The sequence below is a fragment of the Balaenoptera acutorostrata genome, chromosome 9 (assembly GCF_949987535.1).
Source record: "Balaenoptera acutorostrata chromosome 9, mBalAcu1.1, whole genome shotgun sequence".
In the NCBI taxonomy this organism is placed as follows: Eukaryota; Metazoa; Chordata; class Mammalia; order Artiodactyla; family Balaenopteridae; genus Balaenoptera; species Balaenoptera acutorostrata.
Genome location: NC_080072.1, coordinates 72,008,701 through 72,030,583, shown reverse-complemented (window position 1 = coordinate 72,030,583; position 21,883 = coordinate 72,008,701). Strand labels below are relative to the sequence as shown.

At 37.7% G+C, this 21,883-nt stretch overlaps 1 protein-coding gene across 11 annotated transcripts in view; it reads right to left on the bottom strand.

Annotated features, from left to right (window-relative positions):
* CEP295 (centrosomal protein 295) overlaps positions 1-21,883 on the bottom strand; it is a 48,211-nt gene that overhangs the window by 7,491 nt on the left and 18,837 nt on the right. For 10 of the 11 annotated variants that reach the window (XM_057552349.1, XM_057552350.1, XM_057552354.1 and 7 more), the window contains 11 exons: positions 19,422-19,605; positions 19,039-19,206; positions 17,307-17,528; positions 14,948-15,040; positions 14,691-14,794; positions 12,438-12,575; positions 11,925-12,022; positions 8,194-11,665; positions 6,717-6,885; positions 6,437-6,580; positions 2,181-2,333 (listed from right to left, as the gene is read on the bottom strand). In XM_057552349.1, coding sequence (XP_057408332.1) covers positions 2,181-2,333; positions 6,437-6,580; positions 6,717-6,885; positions 8,194-11,665; positions 11,925-12,022; positions 12,438-12,575; positions 14,691-14,794; positions 14,948-15,040; positions 17,307-17,528; positions 19,039-19,206; positions 19,422-19,605 — 4,945 coding nt within the window. The remainder of the gene's footprint in view (positions 1-2,180; positions 2,334-6,436; positions 6,581-6,716; positions 6,886-8,193; positions 11,666-11,924; positions 12,023-12,437; positions 12,576-14,690; positions 14,795-14,947; positions 15,041-17,306; positions 17,529-19,038; positions 19,207-19,421; positions 19,606-21,883) is intronic. The other variant, XM_057552357.1, reaches the window with a different exon arrangement.

Sequence of the window (21,883 nt, the reverse complement as noted above, 5' to 3'; positions counted from 1 at the left end):
GAAATAGAATATAATTAAAAGTGCTCCGCCAAATATAAACTAAAATTTCTGTCTCATTATCCCCATGATATTATTAAAAGAGATCATGAACATTAAAAGTATGTTTCTTAGATGTTTGTGTAAGAAATGTTTCCTAAGAGGTATAACCCAGGATACATATGCATGCACACACATGTATCTGTATATGTGTGCAGATATATATATTTATTCATAAAATGATATCTATATTACAGATAATAAAGTAAAAACAGCAAATATCAAATATTATATTTAAATATAATTTGTTTTTAAATACCACTTTTTACCCTCTCCTATTCTAGTTCAATTAAAAATATATTATTATAATACAATTAATTTAACCATTAAACTGTTATTTGGTTGCTTCTTTACACACTAAAATTTTAAGTGAAGAAAGTAAGAGATGGTGAAACTGTATAGTGAGTTGTTATTTTTTCTTAAGCAGCTCATTTCAAAAGCTAGTTGTGAGATGGGAAATTATGGGTTTACGATTTCATAATCACAGTTCTATAACTGTTATTATCTGTAACAAACCAAAGAAGATTCCCCCAGAGGAGGGTGACCAGGGTAGCACTTGGTAGTGATAAGAATTGAAAAATAAAAATAAAGGAAAGAAGCAAGGTCAGAGTTAAATAAACTTCAGTGAAACTGAAGTTTTGTGAAGGTGTTAAATGAAGGGAGAAAAGTCTGAACATGTCTGAACATAGACAAAACCATGAATACTCTCCAAACCACAAAAATGACCTATCATCTCCTTATCCTGGCTAACATGAGTGACTGCTGCTTAATCAAGTACAACTTTACTTAGCCTAACTCCATTATTCCTACCTCCTAGGGAAGAATTTTGTAGGTATCCAGTAACAGGATCACCCTTGCTTCCTGATAATATCCAGTACTAACAAGCAAAGCCCTATTTCAGAATACTTAAACCCTCCTCAAAATCACCTAATAAAGCCCAAATCTTATAGTAAGTCCCTTCTAATGCCTTCTCACTAATTCATTGGCCTCGTGGTTCCCCACGGTGTGTGTGCATTCTCCCTCACTACAACAAGTCACAGCACCCAGCTTTCTTCAATTACATGTGTGCTCTTCGTAGTCTTTGGCTAGAGGACATTGACAGGTAGAATAAAAAGGAATGCAAGTATTCACTGGCTACATCTAAAAAAATGGTAATGGTTTTTATCTTAAAATGTCAAAACTATAATTCACTGGAAATTATATTTTGTAGTTATTTCAATCTCCAATTAAAAAAGGAGACGCTAAAGTCAATTTTTCTATAAACCCTCAAAAAGAAAATAGGTCTTGCTCATCTCTCATTGTATTAAACCCTAGATACAACTAAGATAACAATTATCCAAGTATATGTGACAGCTAAAATAAAAAGAAATCTGGTTAGAAAAGGCAACTACTTAAAAGGTGCTTTAGAACTAATGAAGCAGTACTGGAACTATGCTTTGCAGGGTCAATATTATACATATAAAATAGCTTGTTATAAATATGCACAAATTCAAAAGTGAGAAAATTAACATCAGTTGTCTCTGGGTGGCAGAATTAAGTGATTTAAAGTTGTTTCCTTGTAACTCGTTCCTGAATACTTTCCAAATATTTAAAACTAAACATAAAACAGCTCGTTTAGAATGCCACAGACAGAATTTTTAAAAGATAATACTTAGTAGTATTTAATTAAATGTGGATTGTTACAAATAGGCTTAAACACAAAATGTGTAGAGTTTGCCAACTGTAAAAACCTCGTACCCTTACATACTTCCTACTAACATTTACTTATTTAGTGAAACAATTTAAAAGTGTAATTAATTATTCTCTAAATAAACTTCACTTCCCTCGTTCAACTTTTTGTGTACAGAAATAATATAGGCTTCTTATGGAAAAAAAATTTCACAGTATGTAAACATATGAAATAGAAGTGTGAAACCCAACCTCCAACAAAGATTAACCCATACCTAAACTTTGGTGATTCTTATTCCAGACAGTTTTCAAATGCATGAACACAGACTTTTCTCCCCTCATTTAACACCTTCACAAAACTGCAGTTTCACTGAAGTTATTTACCATTTTTCATTACAAATAACACTACAATAACTATCTTTTGTCCACATATTCTTATGCACAGCAATTCCAGTCTCAACTTCTTTATCTCTCACCTGCTTTATCAGAGTCATCACCACAGATGTTCTCCTGGGCAACTGGGTGAAGATGACCAAATGGATCACAGCCCAGGGGGCTCCCAAGGAAACTTTGTTCTCGGCTTACTGAGACCCTCAGTGGGTCTCTGTCTTGATAAAAGTCTGGTTTACCTGGGAGGGAGAAAAAATTGACTCATTGGATTTCCACTTATGTTTCTAGTTAAAACTAAAATGGCAATTTAGATTATGGGTAAAAATCTAAACTCTTAAAGACTTAATCAGTGTAGCAAGAAAATAGTAACTGCTTAACTTTCACACAGCCTTTAAATTATTTCACTTCAATTTTACTAAGTTTTAATGATACTCCTACTTCCTAATAATAGAAAATGCTTCAGTACTGACTAATCACAGGAAAAATGCCTGGAAAAATTATTAACCATCAAGTATTATAAGGAATAATATGCATTCATAATATAAAGTTCAAAAATAGCTACAGCTAATCTGTGGTATTAGAGATCAAGATAGGGGTTTACCCTGGGGAGAAGAGGAGGAAGAGTAAATTGTGAGAGTACAAGGGAAGAGTTTATGGAGTTCTCTAACATTCCAGTTCCTGACCTGGATGGTGTTTACCTGAGGGTGATTATCAAAGTAATAATCACTGAAATAAACACTTATGACTGAAATAAACACTCATGAAACAAACAAAGGAGTGGGAGACACTCAGAAGTAGAAGCTAATTTACTGTGCAGAACCCCAGAAAAACTTGGGAATTAAAGGCAAGAGGTATTACAAAAGGAAGGTGTGAATCAGGGAACTGAAAACAGGGAGAATGTTTAAAAACACGTACGTGGAAAAGATCCCTCCCATCACCTGAGATTCCTATCTCTCAACATCATCCCCAGAGAAGACTAAAGGTTTATCCTCTAGAGAAACTGAATCCTACACACTCTGCGATCAAATTTATAGCAGACTCTCAAACTGGTAAAGTGTCAAAGGATTACCTTTCTAAGGAGAAAGGTGCAGTAGTTGACAGGATTTGAATCTGTGTGGGGAAACCCCAATGGATTTCTAGTCTATCCTCTTAACCACCTGGCCACAACTACGTGAATCCAATACACTCTGAATTTAGGGGGATCAGGCACTGAAAGGGGCAAGGGTGGAGGGAAGAAAAACAATGCCATAAGGAAATCAGAGGTATTAAAAGAAAGTTTGCACCCTCGACTCAGATCCCCCCAGGTCTGGCTCCATAACAGCAACAGCCAGGCTTGTTTCAAACTTGGAGGATCTTTCTTTGAAGAAACTAAACTGTAAATTGCTCAGGGAAAAGAACCACAGATACTAAATTGAGGGTCCTCAAGGAAAAGTCACATTTTCCAATGAAATCCAGAAGTAAATAAGGTCCCCACCTATAGAATTTCCAATTAGCCATTCAGTGTTCCACTCAAATATGGAAGATATTAGAGAAAAGCCTCTAAAACTTCAGACAGGAAAAAAAAAGGAAGAACCCAGACAAACAGAGAAAATACAGGAACCCAAACAAACAAAAACCTATAAATATTCAAAGTAAGTAGTATTTTGCATCCATGTAACAAGAGCAGGATGCTAGAAAAAGAAAAAATCAGAAAGGAGGGCAAGTTTTTAGAAACTACACTTCGAGAGCCAAAATAAAAATTCCTAAGAAATGATAGAAGAAAAAGCTGAGAAAATTCTCCCAGAAAGTAAAGCCAAAAGAAATAGACTACAGGGACTTCCCTAGTGGTCCAGTGGGTAGGACTCCATGCTCCCAATGCAGGGGGCCCGGGTTCGATCCCTGATCGGGGAACTAGATCCTGCATGCATGCCACAACTAAGAGTTCGCATGCCGCAACTAAAAAAAAAGATTAAGACCCGGCGAAGCCAAAAAAAAAAAAAAAGTAGAATACAGACAAGAAAAGAAAATTGGAAGAATATTACAGCTCAGTGTTTCTCAATATTAACTTTATCATCACCCACCTAAGGAGCCCTTTCAAGACTTTCTTCCTAATTGCCTCCTAACTCCATGAAACTTAATAACTATATATACTGTATATCTTTTTATGTACATTTGTGCTTTGGTACATAAAGAGTAAGACTTTTTCATCTCCCTGAGAACAAATTTTCCTCCCCTTTGGGGACAGTAATAACCTTGTTAAGAATGTATCATCCAAGGGCTTCCCTGGTGGCGCAGTGGTTGAGAATCTGCCTGCCAATGCAGGGCACATGGGTTCGAGCCCTGGTCTGGGAAGATCCCACATGCCGCGGAGCAACTGGGCCCGTGAGCCACAATTACTGAGCCTGCGCGCCTGGAGCCTGTGCTCCGCAAGAGAGGCCGCGATAGTGAGAGGCCTGTGCACCGCGATAAAGAGTGGCCCCCGCTTGCCACAGCTAGAGGAAGCCCTCGCAGAGAAACGAAGACCCAACACAGCCAAAAATAAATAAATAAATAAAATTAAAAAAAAAAATGTATCATCCAATATCGCACTAAAAGATGTTCTCACAAACAGAGAAAATGATGTGATCTCAAATTATTTTAGTGGTGTTTAATATTTGGCTTAATTTTTGCTAAAATCCATTGCCAACTACAGAAGTAAATACAAGAAGAAACACCTAGGAGACTTGAAAAATGACTGTGTCTGGTGAGTAGCATCAAGGGGTGGGGGGTGTGTAGGGGCAGGAAGAAATGCTGTTTCATGTTGTAACCTTTTAGCACTATTTGCCTATAATATTTTGACTAAAAGTATTACCCAAAGAAGTGTGATGAAGGCTATGATGAAAGCCCCCAAAGAGCACATGACAGGGATGCCTGATAGCTCGGGCAAAGTTTATGCCACACAAGTGGCACTTACCTCAACCCTGAAGGGAGGGAGTGAGATCATGAAGGGCCTTGTGGGTGAAGCTAGGGACTTAAGACTTAATTTAGACTTATTCCTCCAGTCAAAGGGAAACGATTGAAGAGTTTAAACATGGAGCAATAGAGGCAGATTACTCTGAGTACACCATGGGAAAATGAATGAGAGTAATGCCAGACTGGAAACAGGGAGACATGGGGAGTTGTAGCAGCCCTTCAAGAAAGAATTGACAGCCCGAATTAAAAGAGTGGTAGTGGGAATGGAAACAAATGGACAGATTCCAGAGTTGATCAACTAGAACTGAGAAGAACTGGTACTCTGTAGGGTGTCGCAGAGGTATAGACAAGGAAACAGTCAAGACTTACATCTGGGTTCTTTTCATTGAAAAAAGGCTGAAGGATAAGGAGGTGGAGGTGAGGAAATACATAGCTTTCCCTTTTAGATAGGCTGACATCTTTGCAATCTCAAACACAACTCATTAAATTATAGGAATAAATGGTGAGAATTTCCCAATGCTCATTCTGAATTAGGGAAAGCACCAATCAATTCCTGAACAGTTGTGTTTACCAAACAGTGCAAAATGAAGAAAAGCTTCCAAAGCCTAGTAATAAATAGAATCATTACTTTGTTATAATTTCCATAAGACATAAGAAGAAAGTAAAAAGGGGAATGATTCTTAAGAGTTATTCTGAATCTCTACCTTCTTAAACTCTTTTAGCCGGAAAAAAAGGTACAAGACTTTATGGCTTTAAGACCAAAATAGCTAATATTAACATTACATTTCTAAGTACCTTTCTATTGACAAAGTTATTTTCCCCCTTAAAAAAGAATTTGCTTTGATAGATTTGATCAAGAGAATTATCTGGTTGAGTCTGAAATCTAGAAATAATGATAAAATGAAAAGAGGGCTATTTACTAAGGATCACAGGGAGGAATTTTTCTAGATAATTGAATCTAGGAAGAAGTACCGTGAAGAAATATACATGTTACAACTGCTCTTAAAGCCAGGGTTTTACGCACCATGATTATCCTGTGAAAGATACAGGAAAAGAGAAGTGAAGGTACTGAAGGGAAAGAGCAGCAAGGGAGAAGAGAAACAACTGGGTTTTATCCTAGAGAAACTGGTTTAGAAAGGAAGCAGAGGGAAGCAAAGGTGTCAGAATAATGGATAGCAAAGAATTTTTGTCTACAATAAATTGCGTTTCCTCATATATAAAGAAACTAGTTACCTAATGACATATTTCTTTAAGTCCACATTTTAAATACTGTTTGTACAAACCATTTTTTCCCCTTCATGAGTACTCACAGTCTAAGTTTCCTCAACAACAAAATATTTAGCATCCTGAAAAAACTGTAGAAAACTGGCAAACTATTAAAAAATCATATTTTATCAAACCATCTGTTTACCTAGTATAGAAGTTCTGCCACTTGCTGGTGATTCTACCTCTTGTATGGCACTAAGTTCATGTTGGTTCAAGTCCAATCCACCTTTAACTTTTGCTACAGGTGGTTTTGAGGATTTCCCACCCAGTTCTTTGTCCTGATGCTCCCCTATCAAGTCAAAGACAAAGTTAGGCACAATACAAATCTGTTAACGAAACAAACTGCTTCAACCGGCAAGTTGCAGGAGGTTAAAATAAAGACTCATCATCAGGATAATCAGTACAATAAAATGCAATTATCTTACCACTTTGCTTGGCATTACTATCTTCTGAAAGGAGCTGATTATCATCACAGTTTCTCCTGCCTGCACTACCAATGTTTTCCTGATTGTCTTTGGCTAGATCTTGGAGATGAACAAGGCATTCTCTGAGCTTCTTAGTTTCAAAATCATTTTCAACTGTGGGCTTACTTGTCTGAAAAAGTAGACAGACGAGGGTGGGGATGACACAAAATGAAAGATCATGTGAAGAAGTCATTCGATTTGTATCTCCCTTCTTCAGTTAGAACCTCAACCACATCAACAGCTCCATCAACCACATTATTACAATTTTATCTATAGATAAAAAATGAGAAGTACTTCTAATATTGAAAGGGTAATAATTCCACTGAAAAGTACAACCAGTCACAGCCTCGGACTTTACAAACAGCCTCCACTGCACCTTTCAATAAGAGATTATACTTGAGTATCCCTCTCTGCTTTTCTTTTCCCATTCCTTTTCCTGAAAATGACCAGTAAATCCCCAGAAGTCAAGTTCCCATGAACGCAACTCAAGCTTCTCCTGAGCATCAAAAGATTGCAGAATTCTGTTTAGGCTAACTCATAAATTTAGGAAGTGGCCTTTTAAAATAAAATGGACACATTCATATATAGGAGAATATACTGTCTCCCATACAGAGAAACTAGGAAAAGTCATCTGAGTGACCACATCAGAGTCCTCGCAACAATTCAGTCACAAGCAGCCGGTCCGGCGGTCCATCAGCCTAAAATCGCACCACTTTTTTTTTTTACAGCTATACTTTTATTTATTTATTTATTATTTTTTTAAACATCTTTATTGAAGTATAATTGCTTTACAATGGTGTGTTAGTTTCTGCTTTATAACAAAGTGAATCAGTTATACATATACATATGTTCCCATATCTCTTCCCTCTTGCATCTCCCTCCCTCCCACCCTCCCTATCCCACCCCTCTAGGTGGTCACAAAGCACCAAGCTGATCTCCCTGAATCACACCACTTTTATAACAGATGTTAATACTGTCACTTATGGAAAAAGATGGTACTGATTTTGATTCTACACAAATGTCAACAAAGTGCTATACAGAAAGCACAAAGTCTGCCATTTGCCTAAGAGAAATTATGCTAACTAGTTATTTTACAATTTAATCTTCTTGTGGTAAGCTCAAAATCCTTTATAACAAAACTTCAAAAGGCAACCTACATTTTCCATGATGTTTGAGTTTGGTTGTATCAAACCAGTGGCTGAAATTAGTTGGGCTTCAAATAACTATTAACTTCATAAACGCCATGCAAGGTGGATCAATTTTTACCTTTTAATTTCCACATTGTTTAAGGTAGAAAATTAAAGCACAGTTAAGGTCAAACCACTTATTCTCAATAACTAAGAACTTATTTCGACCTAGGATTAAAACAAATATTTAGCTTGGTTGAGTCGGGTTATTGTCGATGTTTAATTCTTAGATATTCAAGATGAATACATACCTGACTGTCTTTAAAGAAATCCTTCAAGGTCTCCTGATGTTTCTGAATGTGCTGCTGCAATGCTGTTTGTCTCCGTACAAGCAATTCTTCTTGGGCTTTTTGGCCATAATGCAGAACTTCTTTTTGTAGCTCCATCTGCTTCTGAAGTCCCAAATTATCTTGCTGGGCTAAGAGAGGTTGTGAAAAACTCAAAAATCTATCTGGAAGTCTTGGGCTCATAGAAGCACTTGAAGGAGCTGCATGTTCATTCTTGGCTGAATACAATTCACAAATGTTTTTAGATTTTACTTCAGCAAAAGGTAGTGGAATAAATGAATGCTCTCCTTCCTTGGGTAGAAACACAGAGGGAACAGGCTGCTCAGAAGAACCACCTTCAATCAGCTCTGCTTGCTTGTTTAAAAGCAGTTCTTCCTGAGCTTTTTCATTAAAACACAGCACTTCTCTCTGTAAGCCCAACTGTGTTGACACATGATCTTGCTGAGGCAGAAAAGCCTGGGATAAACTCAAAAGCCTATCCTGAGACCTTGGAATCTCAGGATGACTTGAGAAAACAGTACTGTCACTTCTGGTTGGAAGAGATTTTTGGATTCTTTCAGAGTCAGCAACAGGCAGTGCTATGTGGGATAAGGATGAAGAGGTGCTGGTCTGCTCAGGTGAGACCCCCTTCTCCAATTTACTTAGTCTTTGCAAAAGCAATTCTTCTCGGACTTCCTGTCTAGATTGAGTGGCTTTCCTCTGTTTGTCTAACTGCTCTTGAAGTGCCTTCAAATCACCATGGAGAGGCTGGATAAAATGCTCAGATGACTTTTCCTCTAATTTATATTGTCTGGGCAAAACCAACTCTTTCTGGGTTTTCTCACTACATGGAAGGGGACCTGTCTGTGTATACACGTGTTCCTGTTGAAATGTAATCGGATAATCTTGTTGAGGTAAAACAGGCTGTGGTAAACCCAAAAGCCTATCAGGCAACCTTGGTATCTCAGAACGACTTGGGGAGACTATATTATCACCCTTAGTTGAACAAGGTTCTTGGATTCTACCAGCTTCACTAAGAGGTAATGGAGCAAAAGGACGCTGTACAACTAGGGGTAGGAAGGAAGAGGTGCCAACCTGCTCGGGAGACATTCTTCCCTTCCACTCACTCTGTTTATGCAAAAGTAATTCTTGCTGAGCTTCCTGTCTAGACTGAATGATGGCTTCCCTCTGTGTAGCTAACTGTTCTTGAAGTGCCTTCAAATTATCTTGTTGAGGCTGGATAAGCTGTGATATCTTCAAAAGTCTGTCCTGCAATTCTGGGATCTGAAAATGGCTTGAAGGAATTCTACTCTCACTCTCTGCTGAAAGAGGTTCCCAGGTTGTAAGAGATTCAGCAGAAGGCAATGAAGGAAAAGAAAGCTGTGCTAACTGGGGTGTAAACGAGGGGCCAGTTTGTTCAGAAGATACATTCCCTTGGGTTTTCTGGCTAAACTGAAGGGTCTCCTCTTCTGTGTCTAACCATTCTTGGTGTCCTTCCAAATTATCTTGTAGAGGTTGTATATGTCGTGAAAATCCCAGAAATCTTTCCTGAAATCTTGGGATCTTCCAGTGGCTTAAGGGAACTGTACTGTCACTCCTGAATGACATATAGTTCTGGAATTTTTCAGATTCAGCTCCCTGAGACAAAGAGGTGCCAGTCTGTTCAGAAGGACTTTTTTTTTCTAATTCACTTTGTTTGTGTACAAATTCCTGAGTTTCTTGTTTAGCACCAAGTATTACCCTCTGAATGTGTGACTGACCTTCGAGTGTTGTTAGACTTTCCTGATGTGGCAGGCTACGTTGTGGAAAATTAAGAGACTCATCCTGAAATGCTGGCATTACCAAATGACTTGAGGGAATAACACTCTCCTTCTCAGAGAAATAAAAGTTCTGAATTCTTCTAGGCTCTGTTTTAGCAGAAGCTTGTGAAGCAACTGAACGTTGAGTGACCACTGGCAGGAATGAAGAACTCATCTGCACAGACTTATTAGAGTCTTCCAAATCCCTTTGTCTACGTAGAAGTAATTCTGCCGGGGCTTCATGCCTGGCCTGAAGAGCATCCCTCTGTGTAGTCAGCTGTTCTTGGAGCAACTTCAAACTATCATGCAAAGGTTGGAACTGCTGTAGGAAACTTGAAGACCCATCCTGAGATTTTGGGATTTCAGATTGGATTGAGAGAATTTCCTTCTCACTCTTAGATGAATACTGGTCCTGGATTTTTCCAGATTGAGTACCAGCAGAAGGTAGTGAAGTAAATGTATGCTGAGCTCCTTGAGATGGGACAGAAGGGGGCTCAGTCTGTTCAGCCCATACTCTTCCATCCAATTCACTCTGTTTATGTACACATAATACTTCCTGGGCTTCCCGTCTAGCCTGAAAGCTGTCCCTCTGAATATTTAACTGTTCTTGGAGAAATTTAAAATTAAGCCTATCCTGAAGTTGTGGGACCCCAGGATGGCCTGAGGAAACTGTAGTCTCTTTCTTGGTTGGAGAAGATTCCTGGATTCTCCCTGACTCAGCTTTGGCAGAAGGCAGTGAAGCAAACGAATCCAGAGGTACCAAAGGAAGGAATACAGAAAGGCCAGTTTGCTCTTCCAATTCTTTCTGTTTGCACAAAAGCAATTGTTCCTGAGCTTCCTGTCTTAACCGAAGAACTTCTTTCTGTAGGTCTAATTGTTTTTGGAGAGCCTTCAAATTACCTTGCTGGGCTATGATATTCTCTGAGAATGGCAAAGACTTATCCTGCGTTTGGCCAACTACAGAATGGCTTACAGAAACTACACTTTTGCTCCCAGTTGAAAAGCATTCCTGGATTTTTCCAGACTCAACTTTAGTAGGCAGAGAACTAAAAGAATGCTCAGCTACCAATGGTAGGAATGAAGAAGGTTCAATTAACTTAGACGATATACTTTCATTGTTCTCTGAGAACATTTGCTGGGAGTCTAAAGTTTGAAAAGTTGTTGCCCCAGAGGTTTCAGCTCTTTCTCTAGCATCCTGTACTATCAGTGGCTTATCATGTGACAAAGCCCTTGAAAGTGTATGAGAGTCTTTAGGGACCAATTTATAGTCTCTCTGTTGTGTTTCAGTCTGTGAGAGTTGCTTTGGCTGTTCCTGTGATTCCAAAGCTTGCTCGGCTAAAACATCTGAAGTAACTAATGTTTCGGTTGTTTCTACCTGTCTTTGTGGAAAGCGATGTTGTCTTGGAACCTGAAAATCTTGCTCTAATTTGGAGATCTGTACGGGTTGCATAGGTTGTTTGTTAGGACTCAACTTGGGTCTCTGACCTTGATCCTCATGTTCTGATGTAACAGCAGGTCTTTCAGATTTCTGTGGTGGTACTGATGTAACAGAACCAGGTATCAATGGTGTAGCTGACATGGATGGGTACTTTCCTTTTAACATAGTCTGATAGTCGAGTAATCGTTTCCTGGCTGTTTCAACAGACTGTTTGTGAAGCCTACCCAAAACAAACAAGCATTATTCTTTCTTGATTAAAAAAAATGCCCCACATTCTTAAGTGTTTATACGTTAAATTCAATCTAGGGGTGGCCAAAATCAAGGCAGAAATGGAACAATGTTATTAACATTGCTCTTTGAGAAATCTACATGCCATAGTTCTAAAGGGACCTTCATATAAGACCTTCATATAAACCAAATAATAAATCCTGAAAATGCAGCCACACACTATCACGTATAAATTGTACCCTAGCTAATACCTGTTTTGCTGTAAGAGCTGTTGTTGATAGTTACGAATCATCTGCCTGTGATTATCTTCATCAGAACTTATGGTGCATGATGCTGGTGCAGTGCCAACCTAATAAAAGACAAAGCTACTAACTAAAAGGCAAATCCAGAAATAAGTATTAAAGTACTTTACGTAAACTGACATTCTATAATTGTAAACTTCCATATAGCTTTATTTTTTATAAAAAAGACTGGCATTTCCATTGTTAAGAAATGAAGTAATCTACCACTCTCCTTTAGTGTCAAGCCCAAGAGCTCAACATACACATTACATACAAGTCATGGTCACATATATTAGCACCCTCTAGAAACTGAAAGATGAAAGTCATTTGGTTTGTATAAAGTTATTTTTACATATACATTATTTTTTAAAAAAATTATCAAATACAAATTAGAAATGCACTTTACTTTTCTGAATGCTAAGATTGCCCACACTTCTTTATCCCCCAACAAGCTATGTAGGGATGAGATTTCCTGCATCGTACCCCAGTCTGTTGAGTTTTTTTTCTTTTTTCTTCTTCCAGCTGAGCTCTGAAGCAATCAGTTTCTAATCTTAACTTCTGTTGTTCAATTTGTTCAAGTAATTCCAACTGTTTTTGCTTCTGTTCTTCTATTTCCATTATCTAAATAACAAAAATACTATTGATTTATTAACAACAAACTCATGCCAAAGAAAAGTTTATATGCATTACAATGAAAAGAAACAGGTCTCATCACCAAGAGTACCAATTATCCAAGAAGAAAGTGGTGACGTTTTATCTGTTATTGCCACTGCCAGAGGGAGGAAGGAAGCAAGAGACAGGAAAATGGGAAAGGAGGAAAAGGGAGAGAAGTAAAAATAAACATATTAACTATTTGTATTTCCTGGGAGCACAGGGAAACCTTGATCACCACTGAAGCACCACCTCCAGAGAAGTAGCAAATTCTGTGTTCACATCTTTAATTTTACCTTGTTCTCAGTAAGAATAATGCCTAAGAAATTAAATATCGAGAACGCTCACAACACTTTGATTTCTTAGGCATACTCATAAAAGGGTGCAGTTATCTACAAGCTAAATAAAAGTACAGTGAGCAACATTCAGTCTTTACTGTCAGGCATTAAAGAGATGGAAAATAATGGCAGAGTGAAGACAAATAAACTCAAAATTATACCAACACACACACACACATAAACCCAAGAACTAAAAACATGTGTTAAAGTAACTGTAAGATTCATGAGGACAGGGACTAGTCTGTCTGGTTGCCTGTTAAATCCAACACCTAGTAGCCCTTGAAACATATATAAGAAACATATACTGAATAAACAGAAAAGGGAATATATGTGAAGTTTTATTAAGAGGAATACGTCTACTAGAGATAATGAAGAATGATCTTGTTTTCAAACTTAAAAATGTCTCAACATGATATTACCTATTCTTCATCAGGCAATAGTGGCTATGGCTTAGTTCCTGTCTTCACCTTCCTTTCCTTCACTCATAGGAGCCACGGAATTTAAACCATTTACAGTTTTGTAGTAACTCTAGAACTGCACTATCAATATAGTAGTCACTAGCTACATGTGACTATTAAAATTTAAATCAACCCAAAACAAATAAAATTTACAATTCAGTTTCTCAGTTGCACTACTCATACTTCAAGTATTCAACAGCCCATGTAGGTAGCAGTTACCATACTGAACATAGATATGGAACATTTGCATTACTGTAGAGTATCTATTGGACAATACTGCTTTAGAATATTGATTAGAAAGCATTTCTGAGACGAAATACTGGCTCATAGAACTGTCATCCCGCAGCTGCATTTTTATAAAAACTATGACTATAAACTGACTGGCTTAGTAACAATTAGCCTCTTTCGAGGTAATCTGTGTTAAGAAAATCTTTCATTAAAGTAGAAGGGACAAATATTACAGTTACAGAAGTTGAATTTAAAATTTTTCTTTGAAATACAGTTTTTCAAAAAAACTTTTGGGATTACAAAGCCCAGATCAATGTTTAATATTATGACAGGGACTCATTTATTCAACAAATATTTATTGAGTACTTACTATGTATAAAGCATTGTACAAGAAACTATGTAGGATAAATTGACTTTTTAAAAAAGACAGTCTCGGACTTCCCTGGTGGTCCAGTGGCTAAGACTCCATGCTTCCACTACAGGGGGCACAGGTCGATCCCTGGCCGGGGAAGTTCCACATGCCCATGGTGAGGCAAAAAAAAAAAAAAAAAAAAAGACAGTCTCTGCCTTTAAAAAACTGATAAATTTTATAGGGAAGATAAGATACATACCAGAGTATAAAATACAAAGCAGAATGCAATAAGGGTCAAATGAGTAGTACAAGTAAAGATGAAGTACCTTCTATCAAATGAATGTGTAAGACAAGGCAGAAGAAATGGTATCAAAAGTAGCCAGATGTTAAGACAAATTTTACTGGTCAAATAAAACTATAGTACATAGGGGAAGAAAGAAACCTTTAAAAATAAAAATTTCAGGGACTTCCCTGGTGGTCCAGTGGTTAAGACTCCGCACTCCCAATGCAGGGGGCCTGAGTTCGATCCCTGGTTAGGGAACTAAGATCCCACTTACCTCAACTAAGCCTGAGCACTGCAACTACTGAGCCTGCGTACTCTAGGGCCTGCTCGCCACAACTAGAGAAGCCCATGCGCCACAACGAAGACCCAGTGCAGCCAAAATAAATAAAAAAATAAAAATAAAATAAAATAAAAATTTCAAATTACCTGTTTCTGCCTTGCTGCCATTCTAATTCTGGCTGCTTCTTCCTGAGGATGAAGTAGAACTGAACTCTGAGCTACAGCTGTGATAGGCTGAGTCTCTTTCATTTCTAAGAGAATCCCCAAAGCAATAATTAGTTTCAATAATTTAGAATTTGATACCACTGTAATGTCTTTTGTTCATTTATTACATGTAATTTTATTAGGAAAAAGATGTGAAGAATCAAGCAAGTTTAATTTGAGAATATGATAAAAAGAAATACCTTGTTCCTTTTCAGAGTCTGTATTGAATGAAAGTGGTTTATCTTCACTAGTAAGTGGTCCAGAGTCAACTGTTAGCGTGTCACTTTCAACAACTGTAATAGATACATCATTATGAACATATTATCGCTGTCAAACTTAAATCTGACAAATGTAACAAAAATCTACATTCAGATTAACACTGGTCCACCTGAATGTCTTATTTAGTTAAGATCCAGCCACCTTCCAGAGACCACATATTTTATCCAATAAATTCTAGCCTAATACAAAAAGACTTAAGACTAAAATTATAAACAAAAAAGAAAAAACGAAGGAGAACTGACTTAAAAGGTAGGCTGACAGAGTTTCAAACACAATGGGACAGCATAAAAAGAGCAGAGTAAGCAAGGCACCAACGTGTAAAAAGAGAAGAAATTTAAATGTATCTTTCACATACTTAGGTATTAGGATTTTTATTATTTATGAATCCAGAGCAGAGAAGGAAGTTAAAGCAGTATACTTTGATCACATCAGGGTAGCCAGAAACTGAACGGAGCATTCAGTCACCTCATTCGTTCAGCACCTACTTATGTGCTGTATGCACATTTACCACGGTCAACAAGAAAAGGCCTCAAAGGAGGTAGGTGGGGGACAGAACATTATATAATTATCCTAGAAAAAAATTATAAAATTAGAAACGGTGCTAAGTACTATATAAGAAAAAAGGGGGCTTATACAATAGAGTATTTCAGAGGAATCTGAATTAGACTAGGAACTCAGATGAGATTTCTCTTAGGAAATGGCATTTAAGTGGACATTTGAAAGGTAAGGAGGAATCAAACAGGTAAAGAGTGTGGGGATGTACAGAAGACCTTTCCAGATAGATCAGCAGGTATTAAGACCCTGTGAGGAGTGAAAAACTTGGCTCAGACAAGGGGAAGAATGAAGCCAGATGAGGCTAGAGAAAGCCTACTCACACAGAGCCTTTTCCAAAATAACTTGGTTATGGATTAAAGATGAAAGTGTCCCTTTGTATTAAATGCCAACACCATACTCTCTCTCCTTCTTCTCACTCCTTTTTACTGCCTTTGCTGCTTGCCCCTTCTCTAGCCATCTTCTAAATGATGCAGTCCCTTCAGATGGTCTTATAAGCCCTTTCCTCACAGAATTCTTTCCCCTAAAGAATTCTTCCATGCCCATGTGCTTGAATATCATATGTATATCTGACTTCCAAACTTACCTCTCTTTGCTTTAGGCTAGTCAATTAATTCAACAAATATTAACTGAGCACCTTTTATGTATAAGGCACTAGTCTAGGCTCTGGGGGTACAGCAATGAACAAAATCAAGCCCTGTATTCCAGGACTGGAGGGTGAGGAAGGTGGAGAGGGGCAGGTGTCAAGACAAGAAGCAAATAAGCAAGAAGGTAAATTTATGGTCCATCAGATGTTAAGAGCTATGGAGTAGAGGTGATAGGGAGTGAAGATTATAGGGGTGGGGGAAGGCACAGAAGTTTGTTGTTTTATATAGAGTGGTTTGAGAAGGCATTACTGAGAAAGCAGTATCTGAGCAAATATCTGAAGGAAGTGAGACAGTGAACCATAAAAATATCCAAGAGCATCCCTCCCTCCCCCAACCAAGACCAGCACTTGCAAAGACCACATGATTCGTATTTGCTGTGTTGGAAAAATAGCCAGGAAGCCAGTGCCTACGGTGCAGCAGTTGGGGAGAAAATGAAGTCAGAGAGAGAAGTAGTGGGGAGGGGTGTGTGTGCAGATCCTGTAAAGCTTTGATGCCACTGTAAGCAAAATGGTTTTCCTGAGGGAAATGGGTAGTTGTTGGAGGGCTTCTCCCAGAGGAATGATAAGCTGATGTGTTTTAACAGGATGTCTCTGGAAACAGATTATTGCAGGAAGGTGCAAAAGCTGTGGATGGAAGACCAGTTAGGAGGCCACCAGCTAATACAGGCAAGAATCTAGAGAATGAACATCACTTAAACTAGGATAGTAGGTGGTGAGGAACAGCTGGACTCTGGATATATTTTGAGGGTAGGACCGACAGGATTTGATGATGGTTTGGATGTAGAATATAGAAGAGCAGAACCAGAAAGACAAGCTTTTTGGCTTAAGCAAGAGAATTTTTTGCCACTTACTGAAATATGTAAGATTATATATATATATAAAATTCTACTACACTTAAAGTGCTCTGGAAGGAGATTCACTAAGGTTTCTAACATTTATTGCCTTTAAGTGGCAGCATTATGGGCTTTAAAATATTTTCTTCCTTTTGACCTCTATTCTTCGATTTTTCAGAAATGAGCATATTTTTGAACAGCTTAGAAAGGGTTTATGTGCTATAAAATGAGATGACTGGAGAGAACTACCTTGTTTCTGCCCAGAAGATACTGTTCTGTCTTCACTCACAGTTGCTCCTGATTCAACTGTCAGGGCTTTACTTTCAGTTTCACTAACAGTTGTCATCATTTCGCTTTCATCCTCAGACATGGATTTAATTGTCCAGAGAGATTTTTGGTTTCGGATCTTATTTAATAATTTTTTAAAAAGAATTTTTGAAGGAATCTGGTGGGTCTTCATTGCCAAGGGAACTAAAAGTAAAGAAAAGAAAAAAAACCTTATTCAGCACCTATTACAAACCAGGCAAATTATTCTATCTTTATACTTAGTCACTATAACAACCACTGGTTAAAACAAAAACACAACTTTATTTTCCTCAATATTTATAATTTAACACAATTTTATAACCAGGAATAATTTTTTCAACTTAAATTTAAATAAGGACACCAAAATTCAACTATAGTTCACCCTTGAACAACATGCACTTGAACTGCACAGGTCTACTTATTTGAGGATTTTTTTCAATAAATACATACTACAGGACTGCACGATCCAGGGTTGGTTGAATCTGCAGATGTGGAACACTGGATACAGAGGGCCGACTCTAAGTTATATGCAGATTTTTCGACTGCGTGGAGGGTCGGCGCCCCTAACCCCTTGCTGTTCATGGGTCAACTGTATTTTTCAACAATAGACAGCAACATAAATTTCAAGCGTAAAAATGTATCAGGAAGATGTTTATTCCGCTTGCTAAATGAGGATAGAATGCATATCTCTTAATCTGTGTGTAAGACTAGCATTCAAAATATGTGCTGTAAGGTTCACAAGAAAATAAAAGATTCTGCAGAGGCCAGAAATGAAGTTTCAAGGGGAATTCATGGCAATTGAGCCCTAAACCCATCTTCTGAAGTTTATGCCAAACCACAGGAAGCTTATACTTTGTTTGGACAGCAGTGTGGGCACAAGAGACAGGGATAAAGCTTAGAGCCCTCACCCAAGGAGTCTAAGAGGAAACCCACATAAAATTGGAACCCCAAGGACTACCTATCCACAGTATAGGGTGAAGATGAGAAGAAAGCCTGAGTGGTTTTGAACAAAGGCGATACTCATAGGTATGGGGAGAAAAGACGTCAAAAGGAAGAGGACTTGGTCTCTAAGAAGATGTGGAGTAAGAGACACCTTTATCTTTTTAGAGGTACCTCTCATGTCTCTGGTTTGGATTACTGCAGACTGTGGTATCATCACTAACATGAGGAAGGCAGGAAGACAAGGTTTCAGTAGGCAAGAGAAGATGATAAATTTATTGTCAGACACCAAGTTCTAAGTACCTGTGCAACAACCAAGTGAAAAAATTCAGAATGGTGGAGATAGAGATGAAGTTTAGAAAAGAGACCAAAGTTTGTCCTGATCATCATTATACACGAAGTGCCTAGCAGTAATTAATACGGTAGGATTTCTGGTGATTTGATCAAAGTCTTAAAAAAAAAAAAAAATGCTGACCTTTCAAATGAATTCAAAATTGATCATCTAACTTAACCTAAAAATCTTTAGACTGTATATTCATATAAATAAAATAACATTCCTCCTATGTATATGAAAAGGATCTTTAGTGATGGAAATCTGAAGTTTCCTCCTCCTATCACTCCCATGAGTATCAGTCACTGTTTGCACTTAAATGAGACCAGACTTTCCTAACTGTTGGCAAATGATTAGCATTTTTTTCCTATGAAATACTGCAATATTCAGCTCAGAAGTTTTTACCGTCTGCTTCACTAGAACATATTGTTTCAGCTTCTGTCACTGGAATGTTTTCAGTCTCCCCCGAAATTTCTTGTTCCATTGAAAGGTCCAGTTCTTCATCTTGGATCTGATCAGTCACAGTGGGCAGAGGCTCTGGTTCAAGGTGCAAAATCAGGTTTCCTTTCATCTCTCAATAAAGAAATACAGAGACATGTTTCCATTCCAAAATGACTAAGAAGAACTTGAGCATAAAATTTTAAAGACCATCATAGTTTAAAGTCTAAAATATGAGAGCCTCTTTCAAACTGAGAACTCATTTCAAAATAAAAACTGCTTCAAGACAAATGTATTTTCCCACCAAAATGTTTCAAAGCATTGTTGAAAGTTTACTGAAAATATCTTACTCCTGTCTGCATTGTACATGTCTTCAAAGGCAAATTCTAGCTCTCTCTGCCAATCATCTTTCATTTCACTGCGTTTGTATGGAAGTTCAACTAGTTGTGGTGGCATCCGTGATACCATCTGTCTCCTGCGTGCCAGCTCCTCTTGTTGTAGCTGTTTGAGTTCTTTCATTAGTTTCTCCTGATTCTTCAAGAATAAAGAGAATTAATTAACAATTGAGTAACACACTTTGGACAGTGGATAGTAACATGAATAGTGAGGGAAGAGTGGAGAAATCATGAAGACAGGGACTCTAGTACTCTCTGCTCCTCTACCATTTGTTCAAACACAGACACTAATTAAGAGTCGGTCCTCCACACCCGCGGTTCCTCCACATCCGCAGATTCAACCAACCATGGACCATGCAATACCACAGTATTTACTATGGGAAAATATGTGGGTATAAGTGGACCCATACAGTGCCAGGGTCAACCGTATGATGCTAGTAAGTACTATGAGAAGATGGCTCTGGTTAGGCCACAGAGCTTCAAAGTGTCTGCCAGGCACAGGTCTTCCTCAGGACAGTCACGAAGCTACATTCCAACTAAGCTGCCACCGCTCCTGCACTGTACTTTGTTCCAGCCCTCCACACAGCCAGCAGCAGTCACCAGTCTCAGGTGAGCACCAAGACCCAGCCAGGGTAACTGTGGCTTAACAGATATTTCTTGTTACTCCACACTCTTATGAGTCCTCAAGATTAAAGGGGATTTGTATGTATCTCTTTTAAGTTTAAAGAGTCTGGCAAATATGAAAGTTTAAGCACAATGTTTTAGTGAAGTTATCTAACTTAATTTTGGTGGTGGAGGATAAGGAGGGGGGGATAAGGGAAGACCTCTCACCCCCGGGATGAGGAGTTAGCCAGATATGAGTGGGTGAAGGAGGAGGAGTACAAGTAAGAAATAACAACTCCAGCACGGAATTATGCAGATGAAGGCATGGGCAGTCAGGGAGAGTACAATGTTCATTATAGATAGGGTATGGAGGGCAGGGATGGTTAAGGAAAAAAGGTAAAGTTGGAGAGGCACGTAGAGGCCAAATACAACACACTATAGCAGGAAGTAAGATCCCAGGGCACAACAGGGTCTGCAGCAAAAAGGTTCAAACAGGGGAAAGGAAATCCTCTGTATGTATTGCAGGCCATTCTTGTGTAAGAGATACAGTCTAGAAAAAGGTAGAGAGCCTGTATAACAAAGTTTCTGTTAAGTGATTACACACTACTAATTTGTAAATATTTTGTCATTTGGAAATGAGTTTTTTTTGCCCAACCTTGAAAAGAATCAAATTATGAACAAATTCATTTTTTATATTAAGTTTCAAACCATATCATTAAATTAACTTCAAAGTTATTTGAATAAGCATACTATTTCTGGCTCACTGAAAGTGTGGCATATTATTCTACTTGAATTATTTATAACAACTACTATGACCACTGACACTGTGAGCTTATGAAATTCTAGGCACAGTTTAAGGGCTTTACTAAACTCATTTAACCCTCATAAAACAGATGATGAAACAGAACTCGAGAGGTTAGGTAACTTGCCTGTAATCAAATAGCTACGTCGTGAAGAAGGGAGGAAAATCCAGGGAGACTGACCACGGAGTCCACTTTCTTAACCACTAAACACTTCTGATTTATGGAAGAATGTGCTCTGTTTACCAACTGCTTTTTTCATATGTTTTTTTTTTCCCTATAGGTTTAAATCTTAGATGAAAATTATGGGTAATAATTCAGACATTCAGTTATTTTACATTCAGTAAGTAACTGAACGTAAAATAACTGAATGTCTGAATTATTACCCATAATTTTCATCTTTTAGTTTTTATTAACTAGGGGTAAGTTATGATAATCATAATTTACCCTTAGTTTATAAAAACTAAAAATTTAAGGGAGAAGGTCATAATTCAGTTCAAACCATACAAAAGAATTTTAAGGCACTTAATTCCCATAGAAGTACTTAAAAACTCATTCTTCAGATGAATGTTTGAAACATCTAGATGTATTAGTCAAATTCAGACTTCTAAAAAGATCAATCATTTTTATGCTGTTTCAAGAATAAACACTGAACAATAAGCAAGACAGATGTAAAGCTGTGACTACAAAGCCAGTTTGCACGATACATATTTTACAGCTCTGCAACAAAGTCAAAGCTCCTTGACAGCAAGGATCATGACTCTACCTTTGAATCAATATTCTGCAAAGCCAACAAGTGCTTTGCTCAATAAATATTTAATGAATCGAATCTTAAAATCTGCAAAGCACAAATGCAATTCAAATAATTAAATTAGAAAAGTGATTAATTTCTTCTTGGGCTATTTTTAGACTGATTAAAATATTAAACTTTTAATACATTCATCAGTAAAAATTTTAGAAGAGAAATGAGAACAGCTTCGCCCAACCTGAATTCGAAACAGGAGGTAAAAGCAA